Consider the following 25,486-nt stretch of genomic DNA (forward strand, 5'->3'; position numbering starts at 1 on the left):
ACTGTGACTGCACACAAAGATATTTGATTGGTTGTCAACATCTCTGGCATATCACAATCTGGTGTAAAGCACCTTAGTAATGCAAGTGCTTTTTGTTAAAGATGATTAATCTTTATTTGTTGGAATTTCCGGTTGGGGGGAATATGAGGGGGGGGGGTTGAGGGGAAGAGAGCAGAAATCCATTCCAACAGTTTCCTGGCCTTTATGTTCCCCAGAATATCTCCAGGCAGAGCTGAGAACTGGAGATAATTACAACCCTTTTTCCCTCCTCTGAAGATTGTTTCACTAAGCAGATGAAGAACTGAACATCTCTCCTCGTTGTTTGTGGAGGATGGAGAGAACAGATCCAGATCTGCTGCTCCCTAATCAGCACTGATGAAAGAGGCTGACCCTACATTTGGGACACTCATGCCTTTGTACCCAATGCTTTCCATTCTTTAGCAGTTTCATTCCCCACAGGACAGCCTAACGAGTTTCAGAAAATCTCTTTGTCTTTGTAAGCCCTCACTTCAGGCTCTCTCCAGTTAGCTCTTCTCAGTGAACTGAGAAGCATCAAATTCAGAGATGAAATAAACGGTGTCCCTCAGTTTCAACAGGGCTCTTGGGGAGTGCTCCAATGATGCAGTAAGTGGAATTAACCTCCTCTTGATTACCATGGGTGTTATTGAGAAGCGGGTTGGAGTACTGGGCATCCTGGGACTCCTCCCCAACATCAGGCATCTGAAAAATAGATTGAAAACTACTGAGTACACATTTAAACTCAGTGGATCAGGGTTAACTTAAACACCCAACTATAATTTAAACAAGCCTGACAGGATTAAGCAATCTGTTTTAATATAAATACTCAGTCCTCTTGTGAATATTCATAATACTTCAGTTCAGTACACAAATATGTAAAGTTATTTCCAATTTAATGATTCGTTCCTTGAAGCACAACTTTAATTCCTACTCACATTGTCTTTTCGTTGTTCATGTTGGACGTCGTCCTCTGTAATGCAAAAGGACAATATTTAAACTTATTTTAAAAAGAAATTATTTCAATCACTCCTACCTTCCTGCAGAATATGAGCAATAACTAAAACAGATTGCAGGCTTGACTCTCACTCACTTCCACTCTTATTCAGAGTGAAGAAACATCAGTTATTCCTTGTCTGAGTTGTGTATGATTGTGGATTCAAGGCTCACGGCAGAATCTGGAGCATAAAATCCAAACTGATACCCCCGTGCAGGGCTGATCAGAGCTGAAAACTGGAGGTACTGACTTACCAGGTGAAATTTTAAACCAAGGCACTGTTACCTCACTCTGAGTGCAAATAAAACCCCATGGCACTATTCAGAGAAGTGTGAGGAGTTCTGCTTACTATTTATCTCTTGGTCACCATCACCAGAGCAGATGGTCAGGTCATGATTACATTTCCTGTAGGACTCTGCTGTGTGCAGATTGTCTATTGAGCCTTCCACCTTCCCTCTAACTACAGCAAAACTAACATCCAGATGTTGTGCAATATTCTGTAGACATGAAAGTTCTTCCGTTCTCATCTCCCTCAACAGAGTGCAGGAATGGGGAAAGGGGTGACTGTAGTGATCTTTCCAAGGGTTTCCAGTTACTTTGTGATCATTTATGCCATTACCCTCAGCCACAGAAAGGCAAGGAAATAGAAACAACACACACAAAATGCTGGAGGAACTCAGCGAGTCAGGCAGCATCTATGGAGAGGAATAAACAACTGACATTTCCGGCTGAGACCTTTCCTCTGGTCATGATGAAGAGTCTTGGCCTGAAATGTCTACTATTTTTTCCTCTCCATAGATGCTGCCTGACTTGCTGATTCCCTCCAGCACTTTGTATGTGTTCCTCATAGAGAACCACAATCTTGTCATTGGGTTTAGAGGCTTGTGTACCCCAATGACCCAGAGAGTTATGTTGTCTGGAGTCAGGGCTTTATGATTTGGCTCTTGGTAGGGTCACCCATGCCAAACAGGTCAAAAGGTAAAGGCCAGATTAAGAGTGGTCCACCGGTCCTCACAGCTCGGGGGTTCAGCTCAGGGCTGACAACCCTGACTGGTAAAACAAAATTGTTACGGAAACAGCAATGAAGAATCCTTCTACATCTGAGTGCAACAGTATTCCTGAGTCTCCACCCAGGATTTGCGTGACTGACAGTAGTGAAAACTGAGAGGAAGCTACTGAGATGATGAAGGAAGCCCTGAACACTGACAGAGATGGAGGATCTTCATTGCTGCCCTAAATGCCAGTGGCATAACGGGCAGTAAGTAAGTTGTGTTTGTTGCTCAACATTTCCAGCATCTGCTGAATCAGAGTAGACAACAAAAGCAATGGGTGGATTTACAGTTTGAAGCTGCTGTTTTTACCTGGTGTTTTAACAAGCTTTGCAACTCTGACAGCTAATGGTAGCAAGGTGACTGGGTTGAGATACGTCTCTACAGAAGAAGGTGTAAGGTGCTTCTTCCCTCCGCTAGCCTGCAGTTCACCCTTGGGCAATGACTTCCACAGATTCACCATCCTCTGGCTAAAGAAATTCCTCCTCATTTCTGTTCTAAAGGGACATCCTTTTACTCTGAAGCTGTGCCCTTTGGTCCTAGACTCTCCCACTATAGGAAACATCCTCTCCACATCCACTCTATCGAGGCCTTGTAAACCTCCTCTGGACCCTTTTCAATGGCAGCACATCCTTTCTTGGAGACAAGGCCAAAATATGCTCACAATTCTCCATATGTGATCTGAGCAATCCCTTATAAAGCCTCATCATTGTATTATTGCATTTATGTTCTAGTCCTTGTGAAATTAAAGGCTAAAATTGTATTTACCTTCCTAATACCCTGGACATTATCCAGGATTTGGGAGATCGCTTGCTCAAGCATTCGTTCCTGGAAGAAGGAAACTACTGGCTCACTCATTGTGCTTTGATACATCTCCTGCAGTGTAATGAGTGACTCACTGACCAGCTTGACATGGTTAATGGCCTTACCCTGCCTTCCTTTGAACCTCTTGACCGTGAAGATAACAGCAAGGAATCCGAGCACACAAAGTACTGCCAGAGTGCTGACCAGAACCAGAACCCGAACCCAAGATAATGGATGCAAACATTCCTGGAAATGTTCGGCTGGGTATTAGGAAATAAACAAAGTTACAAATTGCTACCAAGCAAAAGCTCTGCAAATATAAATTAATGTAAACCTTAAAATGCTGTTTATAGAAGTCCCATAATGAGCAGGGGCTGAATTTGCAAGGTTCTTGTATAATGCAGCACAGTGTCTATAAGACCATAAGATATAGGAGTAGAATTAGGCCATTTGATCCATCGAGTCTGCTCTGCCATTCAATCTTGGCTGATCCAATTTTCTTCTCAGTCCCAATCTCCTGCTTTCTCCTTGTATCCCTTCATGCCCTGACCAATCAAGAATCCATCAATCTCTGCTTTAAGTATACATAAAGACTTGGCCTCCACGGCAGCCTGTAGCAACGACTTCCACAGATTTACCTTTCTCTGGCCAAAGAAATTCCTCCTTGTCTCCATTCTAAAAATGCCCCTCTATTCTGAGGGTGTGTCCTCTGGTCTTAGACTCTCCCACCATAGGAAACATCCTCTCCACATCCACTCCAATAAGGCCTTTCACCATTTGATAGGTTTCAATGAGGTCACCCCTCATTTTTCTGAATTCCAGTGAATACAGTCCCAGAGACATCAAACATTCTTCATATGACAAACCATTTAGGCATGGAATTATTTTCATGAACCTCCTTTGAACCCTCTCCAATTTCAGCACATCCTTTCTAAGATAAGGGCCCAAACCTGCTCACAATACTCCAAGTGAGGCCTCACCAGTGCTTTTAGGATACTTCTTCCACTTTGGGATGTATATATCATGTTCCTTCTGAATTAGTTTCAAAAATTCCAGCCGTTTCTGCTCTGCCGTCCTCCCTGCCAGTGTTCTTTTCCAATCAGTTCTGGCTAATTCCTCTCTCATGCCTCTGTAATTTCCTTTATTCCACTGTAATACCGATACATCTGACTTTAGCTGCTTCTTCTCAAATTTCAGGGTGAATTCAATCATATTATTTCAGCTTAAACTCTCTAATCAATTCCAGTTCATAGCACAACACACAATCCAGAATATCTGATCCCCTAGAGGGCTCAACCACGAGCTGCTCTAAAAAAAACTATCTCGTAGGCATTCTAGAAATTCCCCCTTTTGGAATCCCGCACCAACCTGATTTTCCCAATCTACCCGTATATTGAAATACACCATGACTAGTGTAACATCCTTTTGGCATGCACTTTCTATCTGCTGTTGTAATTTGTAGACCACATCCTTACTGCTGTTTGGGGGTCTGTATACAATTCCCATCAGGGTCTTTTTACCCCTGCAGTTCCTAGCTCTATCCACAATGATTCAACACCTTCTGACCCTATGTCACCTCTTTCTCATGATTGAATTTCATTTTTTACCAGCAGAGCTGCACCACCTCCTCTGCCTATCTGCCTATCCTTTTGATACAATATGTATCCTTGGACATTAAGCTCCCAGCTATAATCTTCTTTCAGCCAAGGTTCAGTGATGCCTACAACATCATACTTGCCAATCTGTTACAAGTTCATCGACCTTATTCCATATACTGCATGCATTCAAATATAACACCTTTAGTCCTGTATTTAAAAATGCAAACACGAGGAAATCTGCAGATGCTGGAATTTCTTGCAACACACACATAAAAGTTGCTGGTGAACGCAGCAGGCCAGGCAGCATCTATTGAAAGAGGTACAGTCGATGTTTCGGGCCGGGACCCTTCATCAGGACTAACTGAAAGAAGAGCTAGTAAGAGATTTGAAAGTGGGAGGGGGAGGGGGAGGGATGGAGCCAAGAGCTGGACAGTTGATTGGCAAAAGGGATATGAGAGGATGATGGGACAGGAGGCCTAGGGAGAAAGAAAAGGGGGAGGGGGAGAAAAGCCCAGAGGATGGGCAAGGGGTATAGTGAGAGGGACAGAGGGAGAAAAAGGAGAGAGAGAAAAAGAATGTGTGTATATAAATAAATAACGGATGGGGTACGAGGGGGAGGTGGGACATTAGCAGAAGTTTGAGAAGTCAATGTTCATGCCATCAGGTTGGATGCTACCCAGATGGAATATAAGGTGTTGTTCCTCCAGCCTGTGTGGCTTCATCTTTACAGTAGAGGAGGCCGTGGATAGACATATCAGAATGGGAATGGGATGTGGAATTAAAATGTGTGGCCACTGGGAGATCCTGCTTTCTCTGGCGGACAGAGCATAGGTGTTCAGCAAAACGGTCTCCCAGTCTGCATCGGGTCTCGCCAATATATAGAAGGCCACATCGGGAGCACCGGACGCAGTATATCACCCCAGCCGACTCACAGGTGAAGTGTTGCCTCACCTGGAAGGATAGTCTGGGGCCCTGAATGGTGGTAAGGGAGGAAGTGTAAAGGCATGTGTAGCACTTGTTCCGCTTACAAGGGTAAGTGCCAGGAGGGAGATCAGTGGGGAGGGATGGGGGGGACGAATGGGCAAGGGAGTCGCATAGGGGGCGATCCCTGCGGAATGCAGAGAGAGAGGGGAGGGAAAGATGTGCTTAGTGCTGGGATACCGTTGGAGGTGGTGGAAGTTACGGAGAATAATATGTTGGACCCGGAGGCTGGTGGGGTGGTAGGTGAGGACCAGAGGAATCCTATTCCTAGTGGGGTGGCGGGAGGATGGGGTGAGAGCAGATGTGCGTGAAATGGGAGAGATGCATTTGAGAGCAGAGTTGATGGTGGAGGAAGGGAAGCCCCTCTCTTTAAAAAAGGAAGACATCTCCCTCGTCCTAGAATGAAAAGCCTCATCCTGAGAGCAGATGCGGCGGAGACGGAGGAATTGCGAGAAGGGGATGGCGTTTTTGCAAGAGACAGGGTGAGAAGAGGAATAGTCCAGGTAGCTGTGAGAGTCTGTAGGCTTATTGTAGACATCAGTGGATGGCCCATCTTCTGGGTTCCCCCCCTCCCCCTTTTCTAGGAACCTGGGCCACCTGTCCCATGATCCTCTCATATCCCCTTTGCCAATCACCTGTCCAGCTCTTGGCTCCATCCCTCCCCCTCCTGTCTTCTCCTATCATTTTGGATCTCCCCCTCCCTCTCCCACTTTCAAATCTCTTACTAGTTCTTCTTTCAGTTAGTCCTGACGAAGGGTCACGGCCCGAAACGTCGACTGCACCTCTTCCTAGAGATGCTGCCTGGCCTGCTGCGTTCACCAGCAACTTTTATGTCTGTTGCTTTTAGTCCTGTATTCACCCTTTTTGCTTTTGGCCACGATTTACGTTGCAACTCATCCTGTTGACTGCAATTTTACCCTATCATCAGCTTCTCCTTGCTAGAAGTCTCACTACACATTGCCTCTGTTTGTAAACCAACTACCTCATCTTCAGCCCTATCACTCTGGTTCCTATTCCCCTGCCAAATTAGTTTAAGCACACCCAAAGAACTCTAGCCAACCTGCCCTTGGGTTCAGGTGTAACCCATCCCTTTTGTCATAGGTCATACCTTCCCCAAAAGAGATTCCAATGATCCATAAATCTGAACTCTTGCCCTCTGCACCAGTTCCTCAGCCATGCATTCACCTGCCAAATCATCCTCTTCTTACCCTCACTGGCTCGTGGCAGAGGCAGCAACCCAGAGATTACTATCCTGGAGGTCCTGTTTCTCAACTTTCTATGTAGCTCCCTAAAATCTCTCTTCAGGACCTCCTTACCTTGTCTACCTATGTCATTGGTGCCAATATGTACCAGGACTTCTGGCTGCTCACCCTCACCCTTAAGAATGCATAGACATGATCTGAGATATCCCTGATTCTGGCACCAGCGAGGCAACATACCATCTGAGTGTCTCTATCATGCTCACAGAACCTTGTCTCTGTTCCTCTGAGTAAAGAATCTCCTATCAACATTGCATTTCTCTTCATGTCTCTGCTCTTCTGAGCTACAGCACCAGACTCAGTGTCAGAGACTCGGTCACCATAGCTTCTGTCTGGTAGGTCATTCCCCTCAATAGCATCTAAAGTTATATATTTATTTTTGAGGGGAACTGCTACAGGTGTACTCTGCACTGGCTGTGCATTTCCCCCTCCTGACAGTCACCCAGTTACCTGTTTCCTGTAACCTAGGGGTAAGTAACTCTCTGTAGCTCCTGTCTATCACCTCCTCATTCTCCCTTATGAGTCGAATGGCATCAAGCTACAGCTCCAGTTCCTTAATACATCCCTTATTGATATGTTGAGAGTTCTCACATTTCTCAGCGCAGCCCAACAGATACACCCACTCCAGACAGCTCTTAAAGTCTATAACACAATATATGAGAAAGGGTGTTGTGACTGAATGAATGATGCTATAGTGATGTGGACATGATGATGAGCTGTGCTCAGAAGACATGTTCGTTTTGCAAGGGGCAATGGAGACTCTCCGGGGATACAGAAAGGTTCTTCTGGCAGAAGATTGTCAATAGCATTTCTGCCTGAGCGAAAATCTCACTAAGGGCGCATTTTGCCTATTGCAAAAGGAAAGATCTCTCCTTTTTCTCCCTCTGTCCCTCTCACTATACCCCTTGCCCATCCTCTGGGCATCCCCCCTCCCCCTTTCTTTCTCCCTAGGCCTCCTGTCCCATGAGCCTCTCATATCCCTTTTGCCAATCAACTGTCCAGCTCTTGGCTCCATCCCTCCCCCTTCTGTCTTCTCCCATCATTTTGGAACTCCCCCTCCCACTTTCAAATCTCTTACTAGCTCTTCTTTCAGTTAGTCCTGATGAAGGGTCTCGGCCCAAAACGTCGACTGTACCTCTTCCTAGAGATGCTGCCTGGCCTGCTGCGTTCACCAGCAACTTTTATGTGTGTTGCTTATCCACAGATTTCCTCATGTTTATGTGATTATATCTGACCACCTCTTCCCCTAGCACTAGGTTCCAAATATCAATGACTCTCTGTGTAAAAAGACTTTTGCCTCAAATCTTTTTTAAGTAATCTCCTTGCTCACCCAATTTTCAAAAACACCTTTTTTGAGAGATTTGGATAACCTTCTAGACTATCATTTTACAATCTGAAGTAAACACTATTTACTGAAGTACAAAGAAGGAGTTCACTGCCCAGTCTGATGTCCTTTGAGTAGAGCGAAGTGAAGTTCATCTGCCCTCTCTGAGGAATGCAAAGGATTTCATAGTGAAATTCAAGAAAAGGAGAGTTCTTACTGGTGACATGGAAAATGTTTACCACTCAACCAGCACCAAAGTGGCCCAAAATATTCTAACATAGTTTGTAACACATTTTCTAACAGTTTGCTGGAACTTGTTGTACGTAGATTGACTACTGCATTCCAAAATGACAACAGCAATTATTCTTTAAAGGAAGCAACAACAGTGAGCTTTGAGGTGTCTTAAAGTAGTGGAAGGTGCCATATAAACAAAGGTTTGTTCTTTCTCTTTACCTGAGATCAGTTGTTGTTTTTCCACTCTGTTGACTGGGTTTTTGACAAAGCAGGTGTAAATTCCACAGTCTGAGCTCGTCATGTTGGTGATCCGTAATCTGTGGTTGTCAGTTGACATTCGATGTTGGTTAGTCACAAGGATTTTGTTGTCCTTTATCCAGGAGAATTGGGGATCAGAGCCATTTTTGACTGTACAGTTCATGCTCAACGTTGGAGAGGGTAATTTTTCAATCTGTACTGTAATGTTGGGCTGTGAAACTGGAACTAAATCAAAAGCACAATTCATGTAAGGCAGAGTTCACTAGAACTGAGTAAATACAAGGGGAAAGGAACTAATTGATGGATCACAGGGTTCAAATTTATAGTGATCACTTTTGTCTGCTATCAAGTAATCTCAGGATAAGGACCACAGATATTGCTTCTCCTGATCTCAACCATGGATCTTGATGGAAAAATCACTGACGCTGTCCAGTGTCCATCAATGGGTGAAGAATGAATATCATAGCAAATCTATATCTGGATCCTTACCAATTAAAGAGTGGGAAAATCAATCTCCTGTACCTTTCATTGGGGAATTAAGCATGACTATCTCACATCGTTGGGTGGAAATTACTTGAATTACTTTCAAGATGGGACACATTATCAAAATTCACTGGGAAAACTATGTCTTAGTGAAGGTTTTATAGATCAATATCCGCCACTAGAGGATGACACAAAGCACAATGAATGCTCGAGGTTGTGGCATTTACTTCTGGTATTAAGTATAGGACTGAAACTCACAAAACATAGAGAACTTTACTCACATTTTATCAAGGAAGATTAAATGTTGATGCTAACTGATTTCTTCCAGCTTCATTTAGCTATAATTGTTAATAAAATGTTATGGACTGACCTAGCACCGTCAGGTTGATGTATGAATGAGATTCTGCTCCAGATGTTAATGATGCTGTTATAACGTAATGACCTTCATCCTGAAGACTCAGCTGGTGAATGAACAGCGAGTTGTTTCCTGCGAAGTAAGTTATACGTGACTTGAATGGCTGAAAGACTTTTGGTGGATCGGGTGAAGTGTATTGGACTATCCACACTGATCCTATCTTCCAGCCAATGGTTTGCACTGAGTTTGAATAATTCATTGTATCTTCCACTGTGAGATAGATGGGTTGATTCAGGAATCCAGTCACTTGACTTGTATACCCAGATACTGAAAGAGAATTAAACACATATTAAAGCCAAAGAAATGAGATAGTCAGGGAAGCTAGAGGTATGAGGTTCCTGCAGGAAACTGATGCTCGGACATAACATCAGCCATTATCTCATTGAGTGGAGAAGCAGATATAGCCCTGCTTCTGTTTCCCATGTTTTCAGGGGTTATATGGTGCAGTGGGCATGTTCTCAACACCCTTCACCCAGGAACATTAGGATGTTTGATATTTGTGAGCACCCATCCTGTCCAGCAGTCTATACCTTCAAGGACATCTTCAAGAGGTGATGTTTCAGGAAGGCAACATCCATCCATTATCAGGGACCCCCACCATCTGGGCCATGCCGTCTCCTTGATGCTGCCACCCACAGGTGGTACAGGATCCTGAAGAGCCACACTTCAAGTTTCAACAACAGCTTCTTCCCCACCGCCATCAGGTCCTGAAACCGCCCGAAAAACCCCCAAACTACCTCAGACTATATTTCCTTACTCTGCTTGCACTAATGTCCATACCTTTACTTTGTCTTGCATGCTATGTATAACTTATGTTAATTTAAACTTATATTAACTTATGTTTGTCATGATTGTAATGTACCGTGCTGCTGCTGCACAAAACTAATTTTCATGGCATTTATACCTCATCTATGTGTGCCTATGACTTGAATTTGATATAAGTCTGACTTCAGGTTGTGAGAAATTCATGCCACACTGTTGGCTTGCTCCAAATGGAGCTTACTCAATGCATTACTTGTGAAGTGGACGTCACTGGAAAGGCTGGTGTCCATTGCCCAGGCTGAGGTGGACTGAAGAAGCTGGTACTGAGCACCACAGCTGCTTCCCTTCTGGTGAAGGCACTCCTCGGTGCACTCGGTAGGGAGTCCCACTGGCAATAAAGGAATGTCAAAAGGTCAGGGTTGTGTGGACTGCTGCCCTTGCTCTTCTTGGAGGCAGAGGTTACAGTTTTGGATGGTGCTGCCTGAGTAGCCCAGGCAAGTACCTACAGACACTTGCCCAGATGGAGCTTCTGTACTACATGGATACCCCACCCCTAGCTTTCTGTCTGAAATAAACAGATACAAATCAGAAAAATTTCTGGTTTAAGATGGCACAAGCAAAACTATAAATTACAGTATTAATCACACTTTTTCTTGGATACGATCACTGCAATCAGTAGCCTGTGACTTCCCTTTAGGAGTTGAACCTTTGAACCGCAAGTGTGACCTGGCATTTTTGCGGTGTGAACGGAAGTTTCGAAGTTGCAGGATGGTGTGACGTGGTGTGTACAGGCTGAATCGAGGCAGCAATTCTGGTGCCGAGAGCGAGGAATGAGCCAACGTTTGACCATTGCTGGAGCGGACCTGCAGGCGATTCAATACGGCAGAACCGAGTCAATGCGAGTAGATGTGAGGCAGAGTCGAGGCGGTGGGGGGGGGGGGGCGAGAACAAAGAAAGACCAGAGGTTTGACCAATTTAAGCACCAGGCCAAATTGGAAAGGTCGAGTTCAGGCCGAATTGTGGCAGCATGGTCTGGGCCCAAGAGTGTATCGAAGTGGCAGAGCCCGGGTCTGAGAGTGAGGAACAACCCGAGGTTTGGATGATTTAAGTGCCGGGCCAGATTGAAAAGGTCATGGTGTTGGGGCTGGAGGCGAAGGATGGGTTCATGGCTGTGGACTCACGTTCATGAACTTGATTGCTTGCACAATTAGTTTTTTCTTCAGTACACTGGGTTTTTGACTACATTTTTTTTAAGGAAGAAAGAACATCTTTTGAGCAGTGACCAATCAGCATTCAACAATTGAGTACATGTGGTATCAATTCACTGCAGTTTAGTGTTTTGAGCAGCGGCCAATCAGCATTCTGAAGCGTGAGAAGACAAAGCTCACTCAGGTTTGGCAATTGAGTAAATAAAGCTTCGATTTGTGGCAGTTTGGTGTTTTGAGCAGTAGCCAATCAGTGATCGGAAGTGATTAGCAAGACAAGTAAAATAAAAATAAGGCAGGGGTTAGTGGAGCAGCCACTGTTGGAGTGGACAGTGTTAGAGTGGTTATTTGAAGCTCTAGCTTTTCGAGGCTTCAGCAAGGAGAGGTTTGAGTAAGAGAGGGCAAAAAAGCTGTTGGTAGATTTTTTTCCCAGTTTATTTAATGTTTCCTTCTTTATATTTCACAGTTAGAACAGTAGCGATGCCAGGCAGGATAGGGGAATGCTCCTCTTGCAGGATGCAGGAAGGCAGGGAGACCTCCAGTGTCCCTAAAGACTTCATCTGCAAGAAATGCATCCAGCTGCAGCTTCTAACACTCCACGTTAAGGAGTTGGAGCTGGAACTGGATGATCTCCGGATCATTCAGAAGACTGTAGGGGATGGTAGTGATATATAGGACATATATATAGTGTGCAAGTGGAACAGGTCAAAAGCTTTAAGTTCCTCGGGGTCAATATCACAAATGACCTGACTTGGTCCAACCAAGCAGTGTCCACTGCCAAGAAGGCCCACCAGCACCTTTACTTCCTGAGAAAACTAAAGAAATTTGGCCTGTCCCCTAAAATCCTCACTAATTTTTATAGATGCACCGTAGAAAGCATTCTTCTAGGGTGCATTACAACCTGGTATGGAAGCTGTCCTGTCCAAGACCGAAAGAAGCTGCAGAAGATCGTGAACACAGCCCAGCACATCACACAAACCAGTCTTCCGTCCTTGGACTCACTTTACACCGCATGCTGTCGGAGTAGTGCTGCCAGGATAATCAAAGACACGACCCACCCAGCCAACAGACTTTTCGTCCCTCTTCCCTCCGGGAGAAGGCTCAGGAGCTTGAAGACTCGTACGGCCAGATTTGGGAACAGCTTCTTTCCAACTGTGATAAGACTGCTGAACGGATCCTGACCCGGATCTGGGCCGTACCTTCCAAATATCCCGACCTGCCTCTCAGTTTTTTTGCACTACCTTACTTTCCATTTTTCTATTTTTCTATTTATGATTTATAATTTAATTTTTTAATATTTACTATTGATTTGTAATCCAGGGAGCGGGAAGTGCAGAATCAAATATCGCTATGATGATTGTACGTTCTAGTATCAATTGTTTGGTGACAATAAAGTATAAAGTATATAGAGATATAGTTACACCCAAGGTGCAGGACACAGGAGACTGGGTAACAGTCGGGAAGGGGAAAGGGTTAAACAGCCAGGGAAGAGTACCCCTGTGGCCATCCCGCTTAACAACAGGTATACCACTTTGGATACTGCTGAGTGGTGGGGGGGGGGGGGAATGACCTAGCAGAGGAAAGTCACAGTGCTCAGGTCTCTGGCACTGAGTCTGGCTCTGTGACTCAGAAGGGAAGTGGAGAGAAGAGGTGAGCTGTGGTGAAAGGGGATTTGTTAGTTAGGGGAACAGAAAGGAGATTTTGTGGATGAGAATGAGATTGCCAGATGGTATGTTGTCTCCCAGGTGCCAGGATCCAGGACATCTCAATTCAAGTCCTCAGCATTCTTAAGTGGGAAAATGAGCATGGTCCAAGTAGGTACTAATGACATAGGTAGGAAGAGTGACGAGGTTCTGCAAAGTGAGTTCAGGGAGTTAGGTGCTAAGTTAGAGGATAGGACCTCCAGGATTCTGATCTCAGGATTGCTACCCATGCCACATGCTAGTGAGGCCAGAAATAGGAAGATCATACAGTTTAACATGTGGCTAAGGAGTTGGTGTAAGAGGGAGGGCTTCCAATTTTTGGATCACTGGGCTCTCTTCCAAGGAAGGTGGGACCTGTACAGAAGCGATGGTTAGCACCTGAATTGGAGGGGGACCAATATACTAGTAGGAAGGTTTGCTAGTGCTTTACAGTTGGGTTTAAAACTAGAGTTGCAGGGGGATAGGAACCAACGTGCCAGAAAAGATAGTGGAGAGGCTGAGGAGACAGATGTTGTTAAGATCTCAGACAAAGTCAGGAATCGAAAGGTTGAGTTTGGTGTGACTAGAGTCCTGAGCTGTGTATATTTCATTGCAAACAGTATTATAGGAAGGCAGATGAGCTTAGGGCATGGATCAGCACATGGAATTATGATATTGTAGTCATTAGTGAGACTTGGTTGCAGGAGGGGCAAGACTGACAGCTCAGTATTCCAGGGTTCTGTTGTCTTAGATGCAACACAGCGGGAAAGATTAAAGGGGGAGGGGTGGTGTTACTAGTCAGGGAAATTGTCACGGCAGTGCTCTGGCAGGACAGACTGGAGTACTCGTCGAGTGAGGCTATATGGGTGGAACTGAGGAATAAGAAAGGTATTACCACATTAATGGGGCTATATTATAGACCACCCAAAAGTATGTGTGATTTAGAGAACAAATCTGTAGAGAGATTGCAGACTGTTGCAAGAAGCATAAGGTTGTTATAGTAGGTGATTTTAACTTTCCACATATTGACTGGGACTCCCACACTGTAAAAGGGCTGGATGGGAAAAGTGTACTTGGCAAGTGGGAGGCTTTCAAAAGTGAAATTTTGAGAGTACAAAGCTTCTAAATGCCTGTCAGAATAAAAGGTAAAGATAACAGGTTTAGAGAACCTTGGTTTTCATAAGTTATTGAGGCCCTGGTTAAGAAAAAAAGGGGTGCATAGCAGTATAGTCAGGTAAGATCAAATGAGGTACTTATGGGGTATAATAAATGCAAGAGAATACTTAAGAAATAAATCAGGAGAGCTAAAAGAAGGCATGAGATTGCCTTAGCAGACAAGATGAAGGAAAATCCTAAGGGGGTCTACACATATGTTCAGAGCAAAAAGATTGCACGGAACAAAATTGGTCCTCTGGCAGATCAAAATCGTAATCTATGCATGGAGCCAAACCAGATGAGAGAGATCTTAAACTGATTTTTTTGCATCTGTATTTATTCAGGAGATGGACACAGAATCTATAAAGTAAAATTTGATAATAAATGTACTTTGTAGTATCTCAATTATGAGAAGGGAATTTCCTCAGTAGACAAGTTACAGCTTACCAGGAAGCATTAAAATTTGGTGATATTTCCTTTTAGGTTCATGAGATAGTTTCAAACCTAAGTGCAAGTTGTCCGTATCAAACCAGAATCACTTTGCTTAGAAGATGTAACATGACTTGGAGATCAGTGGGAACTCAAACTGTTAAAGCTCAGAAGAGGAAGCCATTCCATACAGGCTCCTTGGTAAAGCTATCAACTCTCCCATATCCCACAGTTCTCCAAAACTCTGCAGACGTTTCTCCTTCAGGTCTTTTTTCTTTATAAAGTTACCATTGAATCTGCTGGCACCACCCTTCATGCAGAGCACTCTAAGGTTCCAATTGTCTCCTGTCTCCATGACCACAGTGCACTAGTGGTATTGTTTTCTGCCAATTTACTTTACAATTTGATACTTCCTATGGTGAAACAGTTGTTTTCACTTGCAACCCTTTTACACAGAGGTGTAAACTCTTGCCAAAAAGAGTCAATGTTATAATTTTAGAAGTCTACTTCCTCTAACACTTTTTTTCCTTGTTATGAATTGTTTTCATTGAATAAAATGGGAAGTTTCTGTCCTACAGTCTTTTGAATGCAATGTCCTTAAGTGAATGCAAGTGAATTAACCCTTACCTTTCTGCAGCACTCCAAACATCAAGTTTAAGTATAAAGTCAAAAATCCCTTTGAAAACTGCATGGTTCTGATTTGCCCATCCAAAAGGAAAAATTCTTAATCAAACTGGAAAGAAAAACATGTCAGAAGTGAACAAAAATCAAAAATAAACCAGCAAAAATAAAAATACAAAGTGCAGAAAGTTCTAAGCAGGTTAAATAGTGTGGAGAAAAAAAAAACAAGTTTGACATTTAGCTTTCATGAGAGGCATTTCACATTCATGCACCTGCAGAATTTCACTTTTGCAGCAGCAGTTTATTGTAGAATGGACGATATCATGAAAATCAGCAAGTGGAGGTATTTCTGTGGAGCATTACATTCTTTATCAAATCAGTTTGCAAGTTAATAGTACTTCTGGAGGTAATATGTCCAAGAGTTGTCCACACAAACACACACACACACACGCTGTTCATGTACCCCAATAGGAGCTAAATACAAAAGTATCAGAAAAATACATTCAGATACATTACATCTGGTGTGAGGGGCCACTGCACAGAATCTGAAAAAGCGCAGAAAGTTGCCAACTCAGCCAGCTCCATCAAAGGACCCAGCCTCCCCAGCATCGAGGACATCTTCAAAAGACGATGCCTCAAAAAGGCAGAATCTATCATTAAGGACCCCATCACTCAGGACGTGCCCTCTTCTTGTTGCTACTGTCAAGGAGGTGGTACAGGAGCCTGGAGACATACACTTAACATTTCAGGAACAGCTTCTTCCCCTCTGTCATCAGATTTCTGAATGGACAATGAACAAAAGCACACTACCTCACTAATTCTTTTTGTTTTTTTTGCTCGCTTTTTGCACAACTTAATTAATTAAATTAATTAATATATATATAATTGTAATTTATAGTTTTTTAAATTATGTATTGCAATGTGCTGCTGCCACAAAACAACATATTTCAAGACATATGCCAGTGGTATTAAACCTGATTCTGATACTGATGTACAAGTCATCAATAAATAGTAACGTTGGTTGCACAGATAAAACACAAAAATACATTTCTAAAGGGATTTCATAGCTAATAATTGACATTAAATGTATTGAGAATAGTTAGACCATATTTTGCATGCTTTGAGCAGTTCCCATCACCATATGATAAAAAATAGGGAATCAAGTAAAGATGCAAAAGAAATTTCTAAGTTTATCGCAGGAATTAAGGGCTTTACTTTATGGTTTAGAAGGTACCGTAATTGTTGTGAATTTTTTGCCATTTTCTGAATAAAGGAAGGCTGAGGAGAGGAGGGGTCACCAATCGAAGACTATAAGACCATGAAAATATTTGACAGCAAACTCATAAAAGTATTTCCACTTAAGATAAATACTGGCCAAGGACCTTCACTATCAAATAGCAACTAATAAATTAAACAGCAAATAAATTCACCCAATGAATGTTAGAGTGAGGAACTCATTTAGTCATTTAGAAGGGAGCAGCTGAAGTAACTATCAAAGTTGTACCTGCGTTGGTTAAATACACACATGAGAAAAAGAAATTAAAGAATATGTTTGAGGCAAAGATGACATTAGGTGTAGTAGGCTTTATGTAGTGCACAAATCCAGCATCATTAAGGACCCCATCACCCAGGCTAAGTGACCTGTTACTATCGTGAATACTTTGTAAGCAATATGCAAACCTACGAACATCGACAAATACAGTGTGTGTAGGCCACTCAGTGCCTTGAATTTGCTCTGCCACTCAATAAGATCATGGCTAATCTATTGTAACCTCAACCTACATTTATAGACCATAGAATAGTACAGCACCGGACAGACCATTTAGCCCACAATGTTGTGCTAATCTTGATGCCAATTTATACTAAATGTCATCCTCCAATGTATCTCTCCATTCCCCTCACATTCATGTGTCTATCTAAAAGCCTCTCCACCAAACGCTTTGCTTCTACTATTACCCTGGTAGCCCATTTCAGCCACCTACCACTCTGCATAAAAAGAAAGCTTGCCCCTCAAGTCACCTTTAAAATTCTCCCCTCTACCTTAAAAGCATGACCTCTGGTGTTTGACATTTCTAGCCTGGGGAAAAGATTCTGACTGTCCACCCTATCTATACATGTCCTAATCATGAAAACTTCGATCAAGTCTTCCCCAGCCTTTGACGCATTAGAGAGAACAACCCTTGCTTTTTTCTCACTGCTCCCAGTAACAATTCATTCCTTTGATTATTGAAACTCCATCACTTTCTGTCTTCAAAATATTCAGACTTCATTTCCACTAGCTTTTATGGAGAGAGCTGCAGAGATTCATTACCCTTTGAAAGGATGTAATTTACATAATCTTTGCCAGAGGCAAAAAACAAAGGGCTGGAGTAACTCAATGGGTCAGGCAGTATCTGTGGGGACAAAGGAATAGACAATATTTTGTGTTGAGATCCTGCATCAAGATTGAGTTAGAAATTCACAGTCAGAAAAAAAGGAACTATTTTAAAATACTGCAAATCCAAGCCTTTCTTTCTCAGGTTATTTAAAAGCATTTATATTGAAATCTCTGTTAAAAGACATTTTCCCCCCTATCCATTGTGGAATGTGAGTGCCAGCAACATGTTAAACGTTTACTGCCTATCACTAAATCATTTAAACTTAGCAGCCTGCCAAGCCATCGCAGAGAGCAGTTTGACCAAGTTGTGGAGACACAAAGAATTTCAGACCAAGAGAGAGTAACAGGTTTTCTTTCTTAAAGAATTATCAGTCAGTCTGATGTGTTTTTATTATGTTACCATTACCAGGACTACTCTCTTAATTCTAGACTATATTTAATTAACTAGTTAGTATATGACCTTGCTGTCATGCCAGGATTTGAGCTCATTGCTCTGGAAAGTCCATGTTCAAATCTCTTCTTTCAGTTAGTCCTGACAAAGGGTCTCGGCCTGAAACGTCGACTGTACCTCTTCCTAGAGATGCTGCCTGGCCTGCTGCATTCACCAGCAACTTTGATGTGTGTCCTGAGACTTAACCCATTTCCTCTCCTAAGACTCTGATCTCACCTCCATGACTAATCAGCTAAGTATTATTCAAATATTGGTCTAGGCAGTTTAGTTTAATCTTTTACTTGTCCACTTTCTTTCCTCTAAACGATGAGCTCTGATGCAGGGTCTTGACAGAAAATATCCACAATCCTTTTTCCGCAAATGCTGACTAACCCACAGAGTTCTTCCAGTAATTCTTGTTTCTGCTCCATATTCCAGCATCTGTAGTCTCTTGCATCAAATTCATTTTAAAACAATAAATCTAGTTTTAGAATCTCCCACAGGGGAAAACATCCCCTCCACATCCAATGTCAAGACCCCTCAAGATTTTAAAAGCTTCAGTTGTTTCCCTTTATTTTTCTGAACTGAAGCAAATACAATCCCATTCTGTCCAACCTTTCCACATAAGGCAACCACAGGTTCCAGTTGTCAGTCCAGTAAATCTCTGAACTGTTTCCAATGTATTTTCATCCTTCCTTAAATAAGGAGATCAGTGCTGTATATTACCTCAGAGGTAATCTCATCAGTGCTCCACATAAATTAAACATAACCTCCCTATTTTTCTGTTCAGTTTCCCCTTGCATTAACAGATAAAATTATGTTAATTTTCCTAATTACTTGCAATACCTGGATACTGCATATTGCAAATTATGCACAGCAGTATCTAATTCCTTCTACACCTCACAGCTTTGCAGTTTCTAACCATTTAGATAATACACCTCATGTTATTTTTTCTGCTAACATTTTCACAGACCATTACCACCAGTCTTGCATCATACTTTGTTGTTCAAGCTGGCTCACACTTAGACTATCTCTATTGTGTTGCAATGTCTTCTTCGAACTTCCTTTCCTATCTACCTTTGTGTCAGTAATAAATTTACCAACTATACATTGGGTGGTTTCATCTGTATAAGTAGCTAATATACATTAATAAAAGTTGAAGTCCTACCACCATGGCAAGCCACTCACTACAAGAAGTAAACAGTTATGGCTACTCTGTTTTTTGTTTACCAGCCAATTTTCTATTCACAACAATTACTTCCAACACCATAAGCTTTTTATTTTCTGCAATAACCTTTGACACAGCATCTCTTTGATAATAGTTTCTAACAGTCCCATTGCGATACATGTTAAGCTAACTGACACGTCTTGGTTTCTCCCTTATTTTTTCAATAAAAAAAATTACATTTGCAACTTTCCAATCCACTGAAACCTTCGCCAAACTCAGGTTCCTTTGAAGAATTAAAATTACCAGTAATGCAATAATTATCTCACTGTCCAAAACTTTTAAGCATTGAGGTTGAAGTACATCAGGACCTGTGGACTGGTTAGCCCAGTTTATTCAGTGCTGCTGTCCTGGTGAATATAAATTTTCTGAGTTCCTTCCTCCCTTCCAAATGCTGATTGATGACAATTTCTAGGATGCCACTCATACCCTCTACACAGTATGTTTTACTGAGTGTATAATACAATTTGGTGCAAAGTGTTATGTTTTGTAACTCCAAAACATTAAACTAATTGAAAGCAAAAACATGTTGTGGGGAGTAACGTCCTAATTAAGTGTCGGCCCAAAACGTTGACTGTACTCTTCTCCATAGATGCTGCTTGACCTGCTGAATTCCTCCAGCATTTTGTGTGTGGTGTCTGGATTTCCAGCATCTGCAGATTCTCTCTTGTTTGTCCTTTCTTAAGTCGACTTTAATTGACTCTATTACAGGAAATGTGACATGCAAATTGTGGATGGATCTTCGATCAAGTTATAGTTGTTTCAACCAGTCATGTCCACATAATGCTGGTCCTATTTTTATCACATACAATCTCAATGTGGTTTATTGGTTGTTTCACAGTTACAAATGTTATTCCTACAGGAATTACCTTTTCTCCAGTTAGTTCTTACTTAGTTGATTATCTACAGACTTTAGTTCAGTATCTTTGAAATGCCATTCAAACTCACTTTCTGGAATGACTGAAATAGCTGAACCAGTGTCCAATTCCATTTTAATTAATTTGGCATTCACTTCTGGTGTAAGCCATATAGCTTGTCTCATGTTAGTTTTCACAGTTGTAAATCTTAAGGCTACTCAGTCCTGTGTCACTGTCATCATTATTGGATTTTTCATCAATAGCTTGCAGATTCGTGGTCTTTTTGAAACTGCAACTCAACTTTTTATCTTTTTTTTCACTTTCCTGTGCAGTTCATTTATTTTTTCTACCCAACATGCTCTTTGTAAATGTCCTACTTTGTTGCATTTCCTGCAAATGTCACCTTTAAATCTGCATTGGTCTGGTGTATGTGAGCTGCTGCCACAATGGTAACACAATTTGTTCGGCCAGGCAGATTTCTGTTTAGATGTTGCAGTTTTGTTCACGCTCACTTTCATTCCTGATTGCAATTCAATTGTGTCTCTGTCTGCTATTTCCATTGATACAGCAATTTCAACTGCTTTTTTAAATGTGAGTTGTGCTTCGGTGTGCAGCCATTTTTGAATGCTTTATTGTAAGATTCCACAAACTCAACAATCTCTCAGTGTCTCATTGCCCATCATTGAACTGACAATGCTCAGACAATCTCTTCAATTTAGCTACAAACACTGAAATGGACTCCCCTTCCTTTTGATTCACTTATGAAACCTAAAGTACTACACAATCAACAATAGTTTCAGTTCTAAGTGTTCCTGCATTACTTTCACAATATCAGCAAAAATCATTTTGGCTGGTTTGGTTAGAGAAGCTAAACTTCTAAGGAAACTGTAAGCCTTTAACTCCAATGCACTCAGGAAAATTGGTACTTGTTTCTCATTTGCTATTCCATTTGCTTTAAAATACTGTTCAATCCATTCAGTATACAAAATCCAGTTAACTCTTGTACACTCGAATGTGTCAATCTTTCCAATGTAGCCAGCCATTTCTGCTCTTTTAAAAAAAAATTATCACACAGTATTTTTATGAACCCATGAATTTGTCCATTTTCTGTCTTTTTTTAAAAACACAAATGCCTCTGTCCTTTCCAAAGAAGCACATCCAGCACTGTTTTGTTACTCAACAGTTTCTCACTGTACCTTTTAAAAACTCAAATGTCTTGCTGCATTTCAAGAGATAAGTAGACATCTTGATTCACCTTAAACTGCTTCAGGGCCACTGTTACATATGTTTTGTAACTCCAAAACATTAAACATTGAAAGCAAAAACACTGAGCCGGGAATAACATATCTTAGTTTTGTTTTTACTTTAAGCGAGGTGCGTACATATCACGAGCTAGCATCATGACATATGCAATTCACGTACTTTTACATATAACCTGTAATGAATATTTAAACAACAAAGAATGCTTATTTGAACAATATATTTACAATATTACTCAAATATTATTGATATATTAAATACACAACACAAAGTTTTTGTTTGAAGTAGCTTTATGCAAAACAAATCCTAGCTAAAGATTACTATTTTAAAATACTGTACTTTTAAACCTTCGAAATTTCTAAAACTAAATAAAACATAACATTGAAATCTTTCTCAAAATACACTCTTCTTAATAATTCATTATGTGTTAAACATTTATTGCCTATAGTTAAATGATTTAAACTGAACAGCCTGTAGAAAGCAGTTTGACCACATTGTGAAGACACAGAAAAGTCAGACCAGGAGAGAATGGCAGGTTTTCTTTCTTAAAGGACATCAATGAAACTGATGGATTTTACGGTATAACCATTACCAAAACTAGTTTTGTAATTTTGTATTATGCACAGTATAACTAATATCATACTCTCTCATTTTCATGCCAGGATCTGAGTTTATCTCTCTGGATCACTAATCCCGTAATTTAACCCACCTCCACTCCTGAGATTCTGGTCGAACTCAATTAGTACTTACCTAATTATTATTCAAACATTGGTCTAGATAGGGTACGACATCAAGAAAAACAAAAATCTCAAAGAGCCCTACTGGTACAATGCCTTTGATGAATGATGCAGTGACAATCAGAACCATAATTTTCATGACCAACTGTTTGTTCCAACGCAAGCAAATGGTTGTCGATGTCCTGCACTCCGTCTAACCTACAGTCCCCAAAACGGAAATCAGGGAACAGTTGGCAAAAATCTACAAAACAATGTCGGACACTGTGTTAGTTTCTGGGATCAAGATGCAGTTCGTTGGTGGAAAAACAATGGGATTTGATATGGTCTACAATTCCTTGGATTACGCCAAGAAGAATGAACAAGAGCATAGGCTAGAACAGCATGGTCTATTGGAGAGGAAAAAAATTTCTAGGAAACCACAAATGGAACAAAAGAACAAAGAAAGCTTGTGGTACAGCTAAAGCTAATGCTGGTGCTGCCAGAAAGGAATGTGGCAACACACCTGAAGTTGGCCACCTGTTTTCTGATATCTGTCCTTGTGCTCAAATAAATGCTATAAAAATTGGAAAAAAAAATTAACACCCAGCTGCCTTCTTCCCAGTTCCTTCAGTTACACCCATTCCCATATTCCTCGATTCCTCTCCTCACAATCACAACTACTCTCCTATCCCTCAACTTGCCTCATCCTTCTTCCATGTTCCACAATGCCACCCATTCACCCATAACCCACACTACTTACCAACTTCTCACAGTGTCCTGAAAACCTAGTCACACCGTATAGCCAGAGTTACAACTGAAGGGTGTTGAACCTCATTCACAACTCGAAAGTTAAAACATAACTGCTTTATCTTCTCCGCAGATGCTATCTGACCTATTTTCTATCAATCTATTTTTATTTCAGGCTTCCAGCATTTGCAATATTTTGCCTTTGCTCTCAGTATCTTTCTGAAATATACGGGATAAAATGTGCAATGCATTTTACCTCCTAATTCTTGTTATGCAAATGCTAACATCAACGTAATTTGCAGACTACAGTTATGAGCTGGACAGTGCATCATTTCTTGTGCAAAGCAGAGATGAAAGACATTATTTCCTGTTTGTTCGAATAGAAATCTTATATGCAAACACGCTTTTTTAAACTACAGCTCCTCCTTCTCGGTTCCAGGCTTTTTTCTTCCCATTCCCCACCATTTCTAGATACAGACAACCCCTGTTTATCATTAGATTTTTAAAAAATCTATTCATACGTTTGACAAACTCTTTTTCCATTCTTGTATATAAATGCTTGATAGTATACATGGTAAGATTCTGCAGGCTACCTAACATGGTGCAGGTCTTTGGGGTTAGGAATGCCTTGCTTCATCTCCATTTCTCTTAGCTCTGAGGTGGCTGGAATATCATAGAAAATAGAACAGTGCAGGAACAGGCTCTTTGGCCCACAACGTCTGTGCCAAGTGTGATGTAAAATTAAACTAATCCCTTATGCCTGCACATGCTCCATATCCCTTCACCTTCTGCATATTCACGTACCTGTTTCAGTGAATCTTGAATGCAACTATTGTACCTGCTTCCACCACCATCCCCAGAAGCTTGTTCCAGGCACCCAACACGCTCTGTGTAAAAAAAAACTTGCTCCTCACATCAGATGCTGCCTGGCCTGCTGCGTTCACCAGCAACTTTGATGTGTGTTGCTTGAATTTCCAGCATCTGCAGAATTCCTGTTGTTTCCCCTTAAACCTGCTCCCTTTCACCTCCAGCATTGGATATTTCTAGCCTGGGATAAAGCTTCTGACTATCTCCCCTATCTATACCTCCCATATTGGCTCAGTGATGAGACCCCCCAGTATTCCACCAGTTTCAATGTTATCCTTGATCAAAGGTGCAACTTCTTCATCTCCAACTACCTCTCCTTTGTCACATCTGAAACATCAAAATCCTGAATGATGAGCTGCCAATCCTGTCCCTTGCAAAACCATGTCATACTTTCATGCACTGATCAGGGATCTATCTTACTTCTAATACCCCTGCATTGAGGTAAGCACATCAGACGGGAAAGCAGACGCTCCCAGAATGGCAATTTTGCTAAAGCTTGCCTTCCTTTTATTTACTCCTAACACATTTTGACCTGCAAACAAACTTTTAAACTGTTCTGGCTCATCTCTATGCTAGTAAATCCGCTGGGACATGTACGGGATCTGCAGACTCTGCCATGGGGTAAGAGGACTTTGATGGCATGAATGAGTTGGTTGTTTGGGAGTTCCCAATTTCACATGACCATCACAAGCTCCACTGAAGAGGCCAAGGGTTGATCAGTGCATTCCCAAATCTCCTTCTCCATTCTGAGTTGTCATGAGTGATCTCAATCAGAGAGGATGAGACATCTTTTCAAGAGAGATTTGAGAATATTCTTGAAGTGTTTTTGATATGCTCCTAGGCTCTTACATTTACAGAGCCTGTAGTGTCTATTTCATGGTTCTGATGTAGGGATTCAGATTACATAACCTGCTCAATGAGATGGGCTGAATGTAATTAGAGCCTTGATATTGGTCAGATCAAAGTGTTAGTTACTCATTAGTTTATTCATCTTTCCAAGTAATTGCAGTGTTTTATGGAGACTGTATTGGAAGTACATTTCCAGTGCTTTTGAGTTGCCCTGCTCTAGATAGTTCATATTCCTCTCGAGATTGGGATTACTGCTGATCAATAGAGCTCAAACATCTCCTCAGGTGGCAAAGACTGCTCTAGTACATTGGAGATGGAGTGGATTTTACCATTGATGTCTGTCATGTCTTTGTGAATCCTGACCTTTGGGAGGGGCTGTTGGGGTGGGGTAGGATGGGCAATGTGGTGCTGTTGGAGCATGTTACATAGAAAACCTACAGCACAATACGGCCCACAAAGTTGTGCCGAACATGTCCCTACCTTAGGAATTACTAGGCTTACCTATAGCCCTCTATTTTTCCAAGCTCCATGTATCTATCCAAAAGTCTCTTAAAAGACCCTATTGTATCCGCCTCCACCACCGGTGCCGGCAGTCCATTCCATGTACTCACCACCCTCTGAGTAAAAAACTTACCCCTGACACCTCCTCTGTACCTACTCCCCAGCATCTTAAACCTGTGTCCTCTTGTGGCAACCATTTCAGCCCTGGGAAAAAGCCTCTGACTATCCACACGATCAATGCCTCTCATCATCTTATACACTTCTGCTATACTTCCACTTTGTGGATGTTAATTGGAGGCTTATTCGCTTGTACTCCTCAGTGTATAAATCCACAGTGAATTGATCTTAGAGACTCAACAGATGTTGACATAGTATCTATGTCTGGA

At 41.8% G+C, this 25,486-nt stretch overlaps 1 protein-coding gene and 1 pseudogene across 1 annotated transcript; one reads left to right on the top strand and one right to left on the bottom strand.

Moving 5' to 3' along the window:
- Positions 1-442: 442 nt before the first annotated feature.
- LOC134340734 (hepatic and glial cell adhesion molecule-like) lies at positions 443-15,341 on the bottom strand. The gene is made up of 6 exons (XM_063038200.1): positions 15,278-15,341; positions 9,373-9,684; positions 8,481-8,744; positions 2,991-3,125; positions 954-988; positions 443-720 (listed from the first exon to the last, which is right to left on the bottom strand). The coding sequence occupies exons 1-6, from the start codon at positions 15,339-15,341 to the stop codon at positions 559-561; spliced, it is 972 nt and encodes a 323-aa protein (XP_062894270.1). The 3' UTR covers positions 443-558.
- A 6,917-nt stretch (positions 15,342-22,258) lies between these two features.
- LOC134340884 (small ribosomal subunit protein eS24-like) lies at positions 22,259-22,736 on the top strand (annotated as a pseudogene).
- Positions 22,737-25,486: the final 2,750 nt, after the last annotated feature.

Source organism: Mobula hypostoma, chromosome X2 (assembly GCF_963921235.1).
Source record: "Mobula hypostoma chromosome X2, sMobHyp1.1, whole genome shotgun sequence".
NCBI lineage: Eukaryota > Metazoa > Chordata > Chondrichthyes > Myliobatiformes > Myliobatidae > Mobula > Mobula hypostoma.